Below are 18,349 nucleotides of genomic sequence, written 5' to 3' on the forward strand. Positions count from 1 at the left end.
TGGGGACACGACACTCGGCCCACTCAGCGCCCCTGGCCGACACAGCTGCAGGCGGGTGAGTCGGTGAGCGAGACCTCGCGTGGCCTCTCGGCCCGCCACCGCCGGCTATCGATGAGTCGAATTACCACATGCCCCTGGCCTCTCGCCACGTTCGTCGGCCCGACGCCTGCCTCCCTCCCATCCTCTCACTCTCGCTCCCTCTCTCTCTCTCTCTTCGTTCTATCTCCCTCTCGCCGTTCGCCTCGCGGAGCCGCGTCTTTCAGGCTATGTGCCGAGGCCGCCTTCGGCGGCCGATCGAGTGGCTGTGGATAATATAACGCGGCACGTCGATCGCGGCTACGTGACGACACTGTGCGTCGCGACGCCGCTTATTGCTTTATTTGTGAATTATGGATGTGGGTGTATGTGTTTTACCACGTTCGGGTGCGTCGAATTTGCCCGGACGGAATGATTAGCCGAAATCGAACGGTGGACAAAGTTTCCACATCGTTATGGAAATGACCATTTTTTTAATATTCTCAACTTCTTGAATATCCTGTGAAATATTGAGTTGTGACTCTGTGGGACTTGATCTTAGGTAGTGTGTGAATGTGTCTTCGGACTTTTTGTTCTGAAATAATGACGTGCAATCGCTACGCGATGCAAAAAGATTTTTCGGGATCTTAACGACGTTACATAATTACCACATATCCGTAGTTTCAGTTCGTACGTAAAGTTTTTAAGAATAACCTCAATTTTTTGGTGAAAACCATGTATGCATGCCACCCCTTAGAATAGCCCCTAGAATTTTGGTATGTAACCAATTCTTTTGATACTGTAAAGTATGTATGTTCCGTTGTGTTATTGAGAAACGATTCGACGATCCATCGTCTAAATCTCGCGTTTGTCGTTACCCTTGGTTATGAAAAAGTGACTCACCCTGTAGCCGAGAGGCGAGAAAGTAGAAAATCTGTCGTTGATTAGTAATTTCCTGTTCTTCCGGAATCGGTGGATGCAGGCTATATCGTTTCTACGCCAGTTTGCCTCTGCGGATTTCTGGTCCGAAATTTCTGAAAATTGGAATATCGAGAGGTAACGTTACGGTGCATTTAGAGAAATTGGAAGATCCGATGATAAAATCTGTGATTTGGAATGCAGTTTTTACATCGTTTGCGTTATTTTTAGTAATCGCTCGTAACTACCGTATGTATTACATGTGTGAAATTTCGGTTTTGCCGTTGCAATGGCGTTTCTGCTTTAGATTTAATTTACTTTCTGATTAATTCAGATCACCTTACCATACGTTTACCCTGAACGTTATCAATTGTAAGACAGAATTTTATTTCCGATGAGAATTGCAAAATCGTGAAACGTAAGTAGCGGGCACTGGTTGGAAGTTCTGTACGAAAAGTTGCTAAGATTCGAAAATAACGGTCTTTAAAAAGCCTGATTCCGTACCCTCGCCTCTCAGTCTAGGATGACGCAGCGTTGTAAACCTAGACACGCTCTCTTTGAACACAGTCGGCGGCTTTGAAATGCTCCGCGATTACGAAACTCGCGGAAGCCGTGCGGGCGCTGCATCTCTTGACTCCTATTTATCCCTCTCTCTCTATCTCTCTCTCTCCCTCTCCAACTCTCTCTGTTTCGCGTCCGTACTTGTACTCGGTTAATTTTCAGCAGTGAAAAAGGAAGAGATAGCCAAAGAGTGAGAGAGAGAGGGGGGGAAAGTGAGAACGGAGCGACCGGGTCGCAGCGCCACCATCGAACGCAAAAGAGAGAAGCGAAGAGGCAAAGAGGGAGCGAAACTGAGAGTACCAGCGTGTAGCGAGGGGATGAATCCAATTACACGCAAACCTCGCACCTACGGCCCATTACGTCGCGCTATCCGCGTCTCTCTCGGATCCGTAACGACGCGAGCGTCGGCCTCCGTTTCACTTGTGGATTTGCGGTGAACGCGGCTCTCTCAGCCGGCTCGCTGGCTCGCCTTCTTCCGTCTCGCTCGCGGCGCGCCGTCTCCGTCCCTCCGATACCGGGTCGGCGGCGTCGCGTCTGTGTGACCGCGCACACAGAGATCAGAGCCGTCGGGTTGCTGCCGCGGCTATATTTCAGCCGGTCGGAGCGGCCGCGGGAGCCTCGCGACCCTTCAATTACGGCTGAAAGTTTAGGTCCGCCTCCGTTTTTAGATCTAAAAGGCATGCGCGCGCCTTTCGACGCTCCGTATACAACGACCCGCGCGGACCGAGAGCCTCTGGAAGCGAGGAGAGCAACCGCGACGCCGCCACCAACGCGCTTGCCTCTCGGTTAATAATAATAATGATGGTGTGTGTGTCTGCGACTAGCGGAACACCCGGCAGGCGAGGCGACACATTGAGATAACGGTAACGAGCACCGAGAGTCGGCGTCTACGGTACCGCGGTGACGGAAACGAAGAAGAAAGTCTAATTCGACGAAGAGATGGCAAATTCGCTGCGTCGAGGTAGGCTATCGGCGCCGCTTTCTGGTCCCTGCTTTTTCACTCCCGGCCGACTACGTCGAGAATGTACGCGAGCCCACCCAGAGAGATCCGAAATCGCGGGCGCTCACGCCTCACGCCTCGCGCCTCACGCCTCGCGCCTCCTTTCCCTAATTCTCCCCCTCGTTTTTGATCTCTTTTCATCACCCCCGTCGATCGATACGCGGGGAAATCCTGATTCGGGACAGCCACGTGCACCGGTGGTTCATGGAACGCGAACAACGGCTGCCGCTTCATTGTCCTCGGGCCCCCGCCGACCTCTGGGATCAATGGAAATCCTCCTGCAGACTCCCGCCGCGCGACGAGCCGCCGACGTATTCACCAATCCTGCTTGACTCACCGACGGGACCATCAGACCCCGGAAAACGCGCTCTGCGCCCTCTGCGTCGCCTCCCAAATGGCCCGCATCCGCATGGCCGTGCAACGCCGACACCTCACAATAAGCACCTCGTGCTAATGTTCCCGGCCTTTCCCTCCTTTCGATCGACGCCCTGTCGGTCCCGAGACAAACCCGGCTCGCCTTGGCTCCGGCCGACGACGAGTGTCACCGTAGTTTGTCGCTCTTTCCTTCTCTCCGCGATCTGGTGAGACTTTCTGACCGTGACGAAATTCTGCACACTCGCTCAGATTGGAGAGCTCGAAAACGGTCCGTTATTGGTTATCTCTTACTTCATCTGTATCTTTGATATTTTTTACTTCCATCTGCGCGTCAAGTTCAACCAAGGATGGTCGGTCATGCTCCGACCGAAACTTTTTGATAAAGTATTAATATTTTTGGCAATTGACCGTCACACCCAAGAATTCTTTCTTTCAAAGTTAATTACCTATGTGAGATATTTATACGTGTGTATAACTCACGCTATGATCAAGGGAGATAATAACAGGATATTTTTCGGAGACTATGCAGTGGTTATTTTATATTATGTTACGTGCATTAATCGTTATCGATAAGCCTCTATCCTGCAGGCTGCGGATACCATCGACTATCGTATGTAAATATTAAATTCAGAACAGGGAAACGTTAAAATGAGTCAGAAAGAGAAAGTCGTCTACTAGACTTCCAGATGTCGTTTCGTTGTTTGTGAAGTTTTTCCGCAACACCCACCATCCACCCCAATAAACGCATCGGAAAAACTAACTGATGTGAGAAAACAGGATTACAGCTCACGACACGCCTTGACTCCGTCAATTTTACGAATGTCATCACCATCTGAGGAGAATCAAACTGCACATTCAAATTCGACTTCAGCCTAGCTAAGTGATTATAATAAAGTCTGCGACGAAAGTACCCAGTTTTCCACGTCCACCGTCTGCGTCACCGGCGTTGCGTCAAGTAAACTGAAATCTGACGTGCCTGTACACCGACTAGGGTAGTCGAGCATGCCGAACGACGGAGGCCCCTTTCCATCCCCTTTTTCCCCTGCAGGCTGACTGTGACCTGCCATCAACGGCGGGTGGAAACCCGAGACGCGCTACATAACAGAAACTTCTTTGAGCCTGAGGGTGAGCAGGCAAGATGCACCAGCGTCATCTCAAAACCTTCGAAGGACTCGGAGTCGCGGTCCTCGCGCAGTGTGTGGCACCTGGCTAAATATGCAGAGGTATGCGCGTCCTGGAGGCCGCGATTCGCTCGGTCGATGTGAAATTTCTAACCCTTTCGTGAAAGTCGACTCGGTATGTGACGAGAATCGAACACGGTATGAAGTAACCGTTTCTAGGTTAATTTTCAGACGAGTTTGCGATTTAAAAATTTCATACTACACGTGACTTTTTCAAATTTTATAAGGAAAACCATCGAATTGGCTAAGATATCGATTAAATGTAATTTTTTCATACATGATGCCGGAAAATGAATCACTCGCGGGTCTGTTTTTGTGTCAATTCTAATTTTTCAGGCATCGGCTAAACCTCTCTGTCCCTCTGTCACACTTTGTCATGTTTTTGAGACGGACAATCTTTGCAAAAGACGATGCAAGTAGACGTTATACGCGAAACATGCCCCTTCCACGTAAACTGACAATGAGTGTTCGAATTTCACTTAATACAAAACTTTTCACACCAGAATATTAATGACTATAATTAATTTCACTAAATTCTACGTTCCTGAGATAGACGTAAAGAACAGTAAACGAGCGTAGCAGATGCAAAAGATGCATGCATAACCGTTATAAGCAGACCAACTTTTCATCCGAGAACAAAGCGGAAGTCCTAATGCTGTGCAAGAACCGTCCTTCGTTAGGAATATTTTTCAGATCCCTCTTCCTGCTTTATAAATTTCCGGTGTCCTTGGTGGAAAGTAGCTAAACGTTGTTCAAAAGGAATGCTAAAAAAGAATGAGAGAGTAAGAATGTATATCAAGTTCGTCAATTCTTTGATAAAACTCCGCAAATCGATCCTCGAGGAATGTGAGGTAGAATCGCGAGACTGCACAGCATGCCGGCCGGATATACGCAGCACGTACCGCCGAAGCACAGCCGACGCTACGCGGCGCATGTAGCAACCCAGAGTCCGTGCGACCTTCCTTTTTCCGAGAAAGCCCACCACTCCGACCAACGTCGTCGCCCACGGATATTTTATCCCCCGGAAATTCGAAGCTCCTCGTCGGTTGTAACAGGGGGTCGGCGTCGCGTCGCGACTATCTCTGCTCCTTCCAACCCCCGCGATCATGCATAGGCATATATACCGTGGTGGTGCGATACCATCCGTATATGTATATACGCATATCCAGGCAGAACCCGAAGCCCGCGGTGATCGTCCGACCGCCAGCTGCCTTCCGAGGAACCAACGAGGCTTGGCACCGGCTGAGCTCTCCCTCTCCCTCTCCCTCTCCCTCCCCCCCGTTCCTCCCTCGGAGTCCGACCGCGCCATGCGTGGAATCTCTCCGAGAGATTCTCTCGCTCCCTCTGCCTCCCTGCCGTCCCACCGCCGACGAGCCGGATGCCGAAGTCTTGTCAAAGGTGTAATGACGCCGGGACAATTATTGTCCCACTCGACGCCGGCTGTCCCGGCCCGCTTCGGCTCGAGTCGACTCGAGTCGGTTCGCCGCCTCGCCGCAGGCCGTGAGTGTCCCGTACGGGACTCAAGGCGACGAAGCCGCCCGTGAACGGACTAGTCGAGTCAGATATGAATCTTCTGCGGCAGCCCGGTCACGCCGAGACGATGGCGGGGATACAGAGAGCGGGATGCGCGCCGACGATAATTTATTCAGTTTGGGCCTCGCGCTCGTCCGCGGCGCATCACTTGAGACCCGGGTTTCCGGGCTCGAGGATACGCGCCTCACTCGACATCGAAATCGTATTCGTCGCGGATAACGGACGAAATACTTGCAGCGAAATGATGCATCGAGCGCCTTTGCCTTATGCCAGAGTGGCGATCGAATTACTCACGCTGGATGAAAATAAGGCACGCTCGCGTTATTGGAAAAATATGTCGGCCAGAGTGGAAAACTCGAGACTGACAACTTTTTTTTTTTTTTAGGTCTTCGGTAAACGAGAGGATTTTATATTCCTAGGGTTGTTTATCAGGTTTTTAGATTCTTAATTTCAGGCTTCAATCAGTCGATATGTATTCTAAAGAGCTAGACACGGGACTTGATTGTATCTCAGGCGGATATTTGAAACACTGCAGTTAGTACTCTGTATTTGACCAATGTTTCAATAATCTTGACAATTGATCACTGTGCAGTCTTACATGAAGAATTTATTTTGAAGATCGTAAAACTGATCGAGCCGAAGTTCTTCTGTCAAAAACGAATAAAACACGAAGTCTGACCTCACTTTTCGGTGAAAGGAAACGTAGTAAAAAGTGGAAATCCAGGAGGGAGAGAAGAAGAAATGGTGAAGGTGCAGAAGGAAAAGAAAAAGGCGAGAAATTGATGCAAAAAACTGTCGCAACCGTCTCTCCTGCGGAGAGTTATAATCGACTTCAGTTATTGCCGATCACTTTGAAGGCCCATTTTATTGGCTCCTCGAGAAAAGAGATCGATATGTCCGACGGTATCCCGTCTATGTATCTATAACTTGCCGCGAGAAGGCTTTAAACAATAAACATTGGAATCTTGGATCGATAAAATTGTTGATTCAGATAACATCGCATAAACAAACGAGGCTGGCTGTGAGGTTAGGGTACGGCTTATGATTGCTCACGGACTGCATTTCACTTGGACCTCAGTTCAGAGATTTCTGGTCGTAGTTATTCGACATCCAGTGATTTTTCAACAATTTCTTGAAATATATTAATAACTGTACTGTAACAGTAATAACTGTTCTTTATTTCATATATTTCATTTTTCAGTCGCCATTTTCATTGTCAATTCTTCAGTTTTTCAACGTTGATCATGAATTCTCAATTAGATAACGATAAGAGAGTAAATTCGTAAAGTTTTTATGCAGATGTTATTACACTCTTCATTTCCTCGATGTCACTAAAGAGAGCTGAACGAAATTCCCCTCGAATTTCAAATTAGTAAGATTAGTAAAAAAAACACACAAATTCGATGATTTCAAAATTGTTAGGTATTGCGAGATAACGATCTTTCTTAAACGAGCACTGTTACATATCAACGTTACAAACTTCAGCCTTCCATTCGTCGGCGTTTCGATTCGGAATCTACGTCCACCGGATTTCATCGCAATCTAGAAAACAAGCGCTCCCTGACCATGGGCTGAAAAACGGTTTTCGAATCACTGGCGATCATCGGCAACCCATCTCATTGGTATTATTCACATCGAGGACGGATGGCCGCGGTGCAGGGTAAAAATAAACAAGTGCGTTACGTGCCGGGGCCCTAAACTAATATACAAGGAAAGTCTAAACAAATCGATCCTCCGGGGATGATCCGTACCCGAGTCTTAAGCCTCTTTGTTCCGTCGCTAAAGACCAAACACGGTCCTTATCTCTCACTCGCTCCCTCTCCCTCTTTCTCTCTCTCTCTCTCTCTCTCTCCCTCCCTCTCTCTGTCTCCCTCGCCTTTTCTGGCCCACTCCACCACGCCGCTAGCCGCAACTCCTCGCTCTCGAGTCTCGGCCGGCCGGCTGGTGTACCGCAGCACTCAACGGAGGCCGGTCGTTTATCTAAATGGCTACTGGGTGGCCTGTCTAACTCCGTTTGGTCCCGGCGAACGAAAGTTACGCCCGCGTCGCATGTAGCGTGAAAACGAACTGAACGGGTGTGCAGCGTCGCGTCGATTGGGAGACTTCGAAGGACTTTATCCTGCCTAATAAAGATTTCTACACTTTTTTTTATTCTTTGATGTACTCTAGAAAATTGTAATTTAGGTATAATCAACGATATCTCGCGTAGTTGTTCGTCACGTTAATTAGCTGCAACTAAAGAACTTCGTCTATCTGATTCTATACATTGGACGATTGTTGAGAAAAATTTTGTCTCGATTTTCATCCACTTCCTAATTGTCCGTCGAAACCTTTCGATGTCTTTTTAACCCTCTTTTACTTTATGCTGATAATCACATAGGTGTGTAATTGTGTATATATCATAATTTAGACGTTATAATTGTAGATATAAAATTGAGTTTGTATAGAGATAGCTGCAGAGATGGCTGTTGTTTGTGACAATGTTGTGATATTATTGTTAGAGTAGCCATCCAGAATGAAACTATGATAATTCCTGTAGTAGTAGATCCAATTATTTGGATAAAGTCGCAAAGATTTCGATACTGTAGTAAATTATTTTCAATGTTCACGTTCTTTTTAAAAAGCAAAACAATTTGAAACACTCAAACCATTGAGTTATACATGATCGGATTAAATGCATTACATATAGGGGATTCCACGTCAAATCGAACGAAAAAACGTGATTTTCTCCCCGACCACTTTTGACATTTTCGCCCTTTTACTGACTTGAAGTTCGTATTGAAAGCATCAAATCTGAATTTTTTCAGATTTTCCTGACCAAGCATTGTCTTACCACAGCTAGTCGAAACATAAGCTTTTGACAATTTCTCTTCAAGTCAACAAAGCTTGAAATTCAGATGACATATGGAAAAGGTTACAAAGTTTCGCATATTTGTATCAAATTTCTAAATATAATTTTGTGCGATTTTTTGTGCCCCGTTAAAGCATAGTTGTTATGAAAAATCTTCGAAAATCTTCCGTGACAAAATAGTGCCCTAATCGAGTGGCTGAATTTTTTACAAAGCATGTCTTTTTCAATACAAAAGATTGTTTACAAGTTTCGTAGTGAGCGGAAAAGTAGTTCAAAAGTTACAAGTAACAGTCCACATGGAACTGTGAAATTTCTCATCCATACGTACTAAAATGCGGCGATATGAACGGTGAAAGTTACACAATCGGTATTACGATAGGCAACACATTATTGAATTCTTACCTTGGATGAATATGCTTCAAAAATATTGTCCAGCAGTACGGAACGCACATATCGTGTCACAAATCGTAATAAATGATAGACTGAAGTGAACTCCTCAAGAAAAAGCCGTCAACTGTTATAAACAACACGCGTAACAATTGAAGATCGGGCTCGAGTGCACAGCAGCGCCACGCGTAGGGTGAGCGAATAGCTCGCCGCGCCGCGAACTTTGAACCGAATTCTCGCCACTGTGTGAATATTTGCTGTTGATATATCTTTCGAACGACTGCACCGCCCACGATGAAGTTTTCAGACAACCCTTCGCATTGAAGAAGGCACGCTGTGTATAAATTGTAGCCCATTCGATTGGAGCACTTTTCAGTTTCGAATAATTTGCGCGCATATTGTATCAAAGCTATACTAAAACGGGGTATGAAAAATCCGAAAAAATACTCTCGAGCAGTTCACAAGCGAACCTAAAATTTTTTCAATGTCGTCCAGATTTTAGGCTATGTAGGCGCGAAAAATTAAAACATTGTTCAAATCAATTTATTGAATGAGTTGTCGTGAAGAAATCATGTATCGAAAATATCTGAAAAGATTCAAAGTTCGTCTTTTCAATATCTACTTTGCCTGTGTGAAAGGGTAATCAGATTAAGTTGCTGCCGACCTAATCGAATAATGAAGTGGCGCATTAGACCTCCTATATTGTATAGATGGGTGAAAAGTTTCAGCAAGTGAAAATTAGACGGGTAAATAAACGTCGGAATGCATCGTGACAGATTTAATTTGTAGAATCGTAAAAATTTCCCTTATCGCCAAAGGATTAAAGCGTGGCTTCTTTTGTTAGATGATCATTGTACGTGACTAAGGCTGGGTGCTATCTCAGAAATGTTCGAATATCTCACGATATGAACGGTGAAAGTTACACAATCGGTATTACGATACGCGACACATCGTTGAATTCTTACCTTGGATGAATATGCTTCAAAACCTTGTCCTGCAGTACGGAACGCACATATCGTGTCAAGAATCGTAATAAATGATAGACTGAAGTGAACTCCTCAAAAAAAAGCCGTCAACTGTTATAAACAACACGCGCAACAATTGAAGATCGGGCTCGAGTGCGCAGCAGCGCCACGCACAGGGTCAGCAAATAACTTGCAGCGCCGCGAACTTTGAACCGAATTCTCGCCACTGTGTGAATATTTGCTGTTGATATATCTTCCGAACCACTGCACTGCTCACTATGAAGATTTTAGACAACCTTTCGCATTGAAGAAGGCACGCTGTGTATAAATTATAGCCCATTCGATTGGGGCACTTTTCAGTTACGAATAATTTGCGCACATTTTGTATCAAAGCTATACTGAAACGGGGTATGAAAAATCCCATAAAATACTCTGGAGAAGTTCACAAGCGAATCTAAAATTTTTGGGAAGGAAGTTTTTTCATATGTCGACCAGGTTTTAAACTATGTAGGCGCGAGAAATCAAAACATTGCCGAAATCAATTTATTGGATGAGTTGTGAAGAAATCATCTGTCGAAAAAATCTGAAAAAATTCGAAGTTCATCATTTCAATACGTACTTTGACTGTGAAAGGGCAATCAGATTAAAATCCGTCAGGGAAACCGACCATTGGATTCAACGTGGAATACCCCATTTTCATATTTATTATTGGCGAAATTTTACTGATCACAGAAGTTTCTTACAAAGGTCCAGTTTTCACGTATGCAAAATCTGTATGATTGCTCTGCAAGAGACCCTGGATTTGGAATGAGAATAGCGATTCAGTAAGGAAGCGGATCTCAGTTTGCGCCTCGGTCGCGATGGCTCTGTAATTTTCCCCTTCGCACACACACACACACATACACACTGACATATCTGCCTCCGTCGGCTTGTCGGTTGCAGGGCGCGGGCCGATCGACGCCTAACAACGAATCGATAAGCGGCCTTCCCGCCCCCCGCCACCGTTCTTGTACACAACTACGCTGCCTATGACTTCGCCGCCTCGACGAAGATCCGGAGCCGTGCAGGATGAGATACGACGACGTCGGTGTCGCGCTATTTAGACGAGTCGACTCGTCGACGGAAGGCAAACGCCTGAATACCCGCTGCACCGTCGTCGACGTATATCTCGACGTTTGTACAGCGGTGATGGCGAGTCGGCCAGAATCAGCAACGGGGGAATTTTCGGTACCTTCAACCTGCGGGCGAACAGCTGCGTACAAAATAACGACGACGCTTGGTTTTCGTTTGTTTAAACCGCAGATTTTTACAGGTGTGCCTCTTACGCGTCCGTTGATACCGCGACGCCCCCGCATCGCATCGTCACGTCATCGATCAAGTATAGTTTCAGACGTATAAGACGAGCCCCGCCCAATCATCGACGATTTTCAAATGCGATACTTGCGTGACTGTCGCGCAGGCGAGGTGTAATATCTAATTTTTTGCGAAAATAAGCAGGGATTTCGAAATGGTATTCATAGGTAGGGACGCGAGTGGAATCCTTCGAATTACCAATCTTAGTTCGTGGAAGAAACGGTCTTTGACGTAACGGTGTCGCGTGTATGTCAATAGGTAATAATTAGACATGAAACCCGACGCAGAGTACGAATTTTATTTAAACAAATCCCAAGGTCGTCGATTTTCTTTCTTTTGCCTTTTTTTATAACGTGAGTTTAAAGTCGGCGAAAAACATTTATTTTATACAATTCAATTTCAAAGATCTAAACTAGGAAAATGTAGATGTTGATTTTTACGACTTTAAAGTGGATTCCGTATCCACAAATATGTGAGAATATCCAGAATCATTTCTGACGATTGGAAGATGTTGTTTTTATCAGTATGGATAGGATGTTGACAATTTTAGTAAAATACTATGTACATTTGAAAATAAGGTTAAGGTAGATATTGTTATTTCGAAATAATGCAAGTTTTCATTTGTATGATCTTGAGTTTTTCGTATGATTGACGATTTGAGGGAAAAAAATCGTTATAAATTGCGAAATTGTATTCGGTTTGCGAACGTGATTTGAAAATTCCTGCGATATCCCGATGAACAATTCTTCGTGTGGAATCGCCTCCCAGACCTTCAATTATAATCCTCTATTCTCTTCTATCCCTTCTCTCTCACACTCCCTCTCTCTCTCTCTCTCTCTCTCTCTCTCTCTCTCTCTCGTCGCAAGCTGTGGAACTCGCTTCCACTTAACGTGAGGAATTTGCGAACAATGCAGCTGGGCTTAAGAAGGCCGCCGTGCACGGCTTCTTCTTTAGTTCCTGCGGTATAAGAACGAACTGCCCGTAGCCTGTCGTCGTTGCCTCTGTTTTTTTTAAACTTGACTTTTTATCTTAATTTCGGTTCGACTCCCAGGTGAATATTGTAACCCAAGCACCGTCATCTTACCGTAGCAATTATTAAATCTATGTAGATAATTGGGCTCAAGTTGTTACGTTACTGCTTGCGGTATCAAGTTACCGTTAGAAATAATCTTCGGCTGGATCCATTCTTCGTTTTGCAACAATATCTGTAATAAACGCGAGACTCAGTCTCGGGATTTTGAACAAACCATACACGTGTAGCCCACGAGGCTGAAGCTAGGAACCAGAATTAGACGTCAAAGGTTCTAATGGTCATTCGAACAAGGCAGTAAATTCCGGAAATCAAAAGTTTGTGAAACACCTTGAACCCCCAATACTTGTACAGAAATATGAAGATAAAAGTGAACTGCATTTTTCCAATTTCAAAAAGTTTTAAGGGTTTGGCTGCTAGCTTCAGCTTGATACGTAGATTCTATTCGCATCCGTTTTTTTTTTTTCGTGCTGCAAAATTTATTAGGTTCCGAATATTTTGATCCCCCGCAGCGGTACGTGATTTGACAAAGAGAAATTGCGAAAATTTATGTGAAAACGGCAGTTGTGATCAATCGTATCTGCGGAATCATTTACTTGGAAATTAAATGAATGATTTCGATTTATTATCATTGATTCCGACTGATTTATATAATAGGATAAAATAGGAAAAAATTATATTTTAACGAGTTTTAACCATTCCGAATTTTCCGCAAGACTTACATGAAGTTCCAACGTTTGTTTAACGATTTCCTGACGGCCGTCACGTTATTTCAAGTGACTCGCAAGGATTTCCAATGATTTCAGTCACCCATCTCGATTCATTCCCGGTAACTTGAAAAGTTTTTCAGTAATTCAAAATCCCCTGATTCGAATTTCGATTTCCAACGGTTAAACGTTTGATTTCCTCGACTAGACGTAGCTGCGAACACTGCGTTTCCCCCTCCGGAAACTGGTTCCGCATTTGGAGTTTCACGGCGTCTGCGGCCACCCGGTACGACGTCGAGGCGTTCGGGGACACCTCCGTGGAAAGGCCGACACTTCCCCCCTTTCCTTTCTGCCCGTCGCGACGCCCCCGTTTCACTTGCCAGCGCGGTGCGCAGCTTTGACGGCCCGTTTGCCGACGAGAGGTCGCGGCCACTAAGCCTCGCGTATACCGGGTGTCGCCGTATGGTTTTCATCGAGCAATGCATCCAGGATATTGTGCTTAACAATCTCCATATCGTATAATTGTTAATTTTTATTTGCAGTGAAAACGGGACGAGTCGGGAGGCTGTAGACTTTATACTGAATTTCAATTTCTCATGTTAATAAGTAGGTACCTAAGTTTGGTAAATTTTTTTTTTCAACTCCTCTTGTTCTGCAAACTGTTCATGTAGAGAGGGGAAAAAACAGGATTTGGCCAATTATCGAGGTGACGTAGTCACGAGGATTTATTCACACGGTATTGACGGGGTTTGTTTGTATTACAGACAACCGGAACGTGTTGTTAATCGAATTCAAATTGTTAGGATCTCGATTCGCAGCGTTGATTTTGGAGGAAACATTTATTTGAAATTAATTAATTAATTACTATGTCCTGAATAAAATTCAGTTTCATACTAGATCTTTAAAAGTTTAATTTTATCGATTTGTTTCCGCTTTTCTTGCAGCGGTATTGATCGACTTTCCCTTTCTTGTATCACCGTTGCTTATGCCGCTGTATGAGTATTTGGCGTTGTATCCTGCTTTTTAGAATCTTGTGATCAGGACTGTGTCATAATTGTTAGGTTGGAATTCCCATTACTCATGAATGAAATCGACGGAAACGATGCTTCTGTATAAGAAAAACTTGTTCGCAGGGGAAATTCGTTGGTCAGAAAAAGTCAAGGAAATATGTTCGTTTCGAAAATCAGGGAATAACGCATATCTTGTGTAAATTTTTATTTTCAAACTTCACGAATGTATAATGTCAGAAAAGATCGATCGAATATTATATTATTATATTTAATGCGGAGACGGCAGAGAATCACAACCGAGTAAATTTAACATTCTTTGAATGTCCAGTGCTTGCAAATCGTCTTCCTGTTTTCTGTGAATTGAGTTTTTGCATGACGAACGATTTGGTAAATCTGTCAAATTCAATGGCTTGTAAGATTTATTATAATTATTAGTTTTGACGAAATTGAGCGAATGAGATCTGATTAATTTGTACAGTTTCTCTGTTTTATACACTTATAAAAATTGCATTTATTTTCCATGCAAAACTCTGTCATCCACAAAATCAGGAAAGAATATTTTTGCCACGGAGAAGGTGAGTTAAAAAAACACAAGGAATACTCGGATCGTATGGAAGTTTGCCGGTTATTTCCACAGGCCTCTTTTCACGGGTCCGTTGTATCCAGAATCTGTCGACCCACGTAACGCGAAACTGCGCGTCTTCCATCTACACCAAGAAAGGAATCACGTGGCACGTATTCTCCGTGGAACGTGTCTCAGCCAGTGACGCAAGAATACTCTAATAGGTATTCCCATAGCGTCGACGGGCCCGCCTGTGAACATCGCATATTGTTCGGGTGACCCGGTAGCGAGACGTGTGAGGCTGAAATTAGTGACGTCAACGTAACGAAACGTTAAAAAGAGGCAGCAATGTTTTGCACACAAATTAAAAATAATTTAAAAGTTGTTTAATTTGCAAACTACGAGTTTGTCGGTGCTGCGCGTAACACAGAGTCTACCGCAATTTCAGACAATCCTTTAACGAGATTGTCAGAATCTTGCAGCCACCCGGGTACTATTTTTTTCTTACAACGAATAGGCCTGGGCCACGTGACGCGACGCCGTCGCAGGTTCCTTAAATCCTGAAACCGCGTCGCGTGACGTCGAGAGACATCGACGGGATGATAAACACACGCCGACGCGTCCAAGCGTGAAAAATCGCGGGCAACCGATAGAGCCGGGAATCCGTCGCGACGTCGGCGTCCCCGGAATACCAGCGGCTGTGGTATAATACGTATCTCGATTCGATCTCTCGAACAGCCGGCGCGGCACGCGATGTTAAGCCGAGCGTCATCGTGTGGGTGTAAAGAGGTGCGACGTACTCGAGGACTGATCGATGATAATTTTTTCTCCTTTTTCCCCTCCCTCTTTTTTCGCGGACGCGTAGCGAAATTGTCCCGTGACTCGCGACGTCGTTGTTGGCTTCGTTGCGCAATTCACGCCGCCGCGCCGCCGCCTCCGATCCTCGAGTTTGCAGCCTTTTAGCCTTCGCGCACGGTCACTGATCGTTGCGTAACGCTAGACGCGAGTCGAGCCGCGACTCGTCCTATGTACATACTTATACATCCGCAGAATGCCGCTTTGGCACACCACGGCAGAAAAGCACCGACCGCGATCTACGCTCCAGACGGAGCGCGGCTTTGTCGGCTGGTCTGACCACAACTCCCCTTCACCCCCCCCCCCTCCCCCCCTTCGCCCCCTTCACCCCATCCCACATCGCTCTCTAACCGAATCGCGGTCTCCACGAGTTAAAGTTCCACCCTTCAACAGGTGTTTTACTGAAATACAATATATACGCGCAGGCGCAATTGAACAACTACCGAGTCGAGTTTGCGAAGTTGTTTCCAACAATTTACCTACCTCTCTTGATTTCCTACTCGCACCTTGCATCGATACGGTACCTCTATGCGGTGCACTGCTGCACCCTGTACTCGTTATATCGTCCCTGTTGCATGTATGCGCATTGTGTACAGGCACCAAAGGATATGCGAGCATCTATGTAAACGGCTTGGCTGAAGGGCCCTTGCTGTTATTTTACAGGCGTGTAATATGACGTGGATAATTGCTGTGAAGAGATTGAGGCTGTTCCAGATGTAGACGTACATGCGCGTTTCCTTGTGTAAATTCGTAACCGGTTAGGTGATAATTGTATTATGGTTTACGGTCGCATCATTGCGGAACCTTAACTGCACGTCGTGAATTTTGTTTTTCGCGGTTTTAGGTACAAAGAATGGGATATATCATGGAGTTTGCTAGAACCTACGGAGAAACACTGTAATCTGCACTGCGATACGTCACGCGAAGACTAAGGAAAGAGAAATCTTGAAAACTTTCCAAAGATCCAAAAATTTTTATTATTCGGGATTCACGCACGATATTTGTAACAAACATGGAACAGTCGGGAGAAAAACAGCATTTCAGTTATGGAAAAGCTGATCAAACATAGAAAATTCTTTCGATTTGATTTTTTTTAACTAGTAATGCAGTGCAGTTTGGTACGACGTTCATCACTGTAGTTTCATTTCGACACTAAAAACACTAAAGTTATTTGTGTATCGCGTTTTGGTCAGAGCGTGCAGAGGATTTTTCGTTCAGAGCTCCGTTCGTGTTATTAAACTGGACTACGTATTGTGTTGAATACTTTTCCTTTAAAACTATTTTTTAGAATCGATTCATGTCAAGCTGGTATTATGGAAAAACAATTTGTTCTCCGAGTTAATATTCACAAAACGGAGACGGCCAGAAATTTATCTTCGTGAACTCTCCTTTAAGTTTTACGTCAGCAATTACTTCCGCCTAAAATTTACTGACAAGTTGGCTTCTCATAATCAAGTATGAGATTAATTACGTTTTTAAAGCGATGGTCATGATAATCAAAAGAGAAAAAGTTTTAGCTCTTTGTGCCCTTTCGTTCCAAATTGAACCCGTAAAGTTCGAAGTGTGTACGAAGACACCCGTTTATTATGAAATTGACCCAATTTGACGTATGGGAAAAAATTGAGATTAAAAATTTTGTACCATTTGTGAGTCTTCAAAATGTGTGCAGACTTATTTAAAAGACTAATTATGTAAAGGGCTGTTTATTTCCTTAATCGTAAAATATGAGGTGAAACTTTGTCAATTGTGAACTTGCAAAGTGGCATATTGCATATTGTTGCGAATTACGTATTACGTATCGTATAAAATAGAAACAAGTACAAAAGCCTGTTTGCGCTTACAAATCGGGCCAACGGTGTGGAAAATTTACATCTCCGCATCCCTTTTGTGCGAAGGGTCAGAACGAGAGAGATTGATAGAGAGGGAAAACGGATTTTCATTAATTCGAATGGATTTTGTTAAGCTGTTGTTATCTCGAACGTCATTGCCAGTCGAGTGCTTGAAGTACAGTCGGCTATTTTTAAACCATTTACGTCACACTATTGTTCGCTCGTGCGTTTTCATTTCTCAACCAATCGTATTCATCGCCGGTTGGACAAGGTCGGACATGAAGGATGTCACCTGCAGCAGGGCCGTGAGCTATGCGGTTGAAATTATAAACTTTTTTAATCGCACCTATTCGAGCCCCTTTCGAGTTCCCGTATCGTACTAATGAAGAATCACGTCACGTCTCAACCGTCAGCCTGATCACTCGAACTCTTACGAGCGTCTGTTTTGACGTTGCAAAAAAAAAAAAAAAAAAAAAAAATTCTACACATGGTGACAAACATTCTGTTTGCAATAATAATTGAAGCTTTTTCGCCCTCCGAACGGGGTTCGGAGGATTCCTGTATTACTGACGTACCGGCTTTTCTCGGGAAGTTTCAACCACCCGAAATCAGCTCCATTGCTCAACGGGTGTTGACGTTGCTGACGGTACGCGACGGTCCGTCGGTAAAGCAGGAAACCCAACCCCTAGTTTAGTACCCGAGCTTAACGTCGCCGGCGCTTTTGTACCGCGAGCTTCTCTACGGAGCGCGGCTTCGCGTTTTGATTCGCGAGGTAGCCGCCTGATGTCGGTACGGTATCGTTGCGGTATCGCCGATCACGGTACCTACATTATATGATACGTATTACCACTCAAATATCCCGCGAAAAACAGCCCGGGAATTGAAATTTCCGGTTCGTGTCCTCGTAGCTTTCCTAGCGTTGCTCTCTCGGTGGAAATATTTTTATCAATTTTACAACTGTACATTTTGGTGAAAAATAAGATGATACGAACTTGTTTAACGATGTATTATTTTCTTTGATTCGCAGGCCTTGAATGGGGCTGAAGGTACGGTACCGCCTGGACGAGTTTACAAGAAGGTAGCGATCGTCGAGAATTTCTTCGACATCATTCACGCAGTGCACGTCGACCTGGAGGGTCGTCCTGGAAAACATGCTGGCCAAAAGCGCACGTACCGGACGGTGAGTCCTTTTCCCTCGTTACAGACACATTCGACCG

The 18,349-nt window shown here is 44.9% G+C and overlaps 1 protein-coding gene across 5 annotated transcripts in view; it reads left to right on the top strand.

Annotated features, from left to right (window-relative positions):
- The window catches only part of LOC107227859, a 50,574-nt gene that overhangs the window by 25,615 nt on the left and 6,610 nt on the right, over window positions 1-18,349 (top strand). For all 5 annotated transcript variants that reach the window (XM_046734376.1, XM_046734374.1, XM_046734372.1 and 2 more), the window contains one exon: window positions 18,160-18,312. In XM_046734376.1, the coding sequence (XP_046590332.1) occupies window positions 18,160-18,312 (153 nt within the window). The remainder of the gene's footprint in view (window positions 1-18,159; window positions 18,313-18,349) is intronic.

Source organism: Neodiprion lecontei, chromosome 3, assembly GCF_021901455.1.
Source record: "Neodiprion lecontei isolate iyNeoLeco1 chromosome 3, iyNeoLeco1.1, whole genome shotgun sequence".
In the NCBI taxonomy this organism is placed as follows: domain Eukaryota; kingdom Metazoa; phylum Arthropoda; class Insecta; order Hymenoptera; family Diprionidae; genus Neodiprion; species Neodiprion lecontei.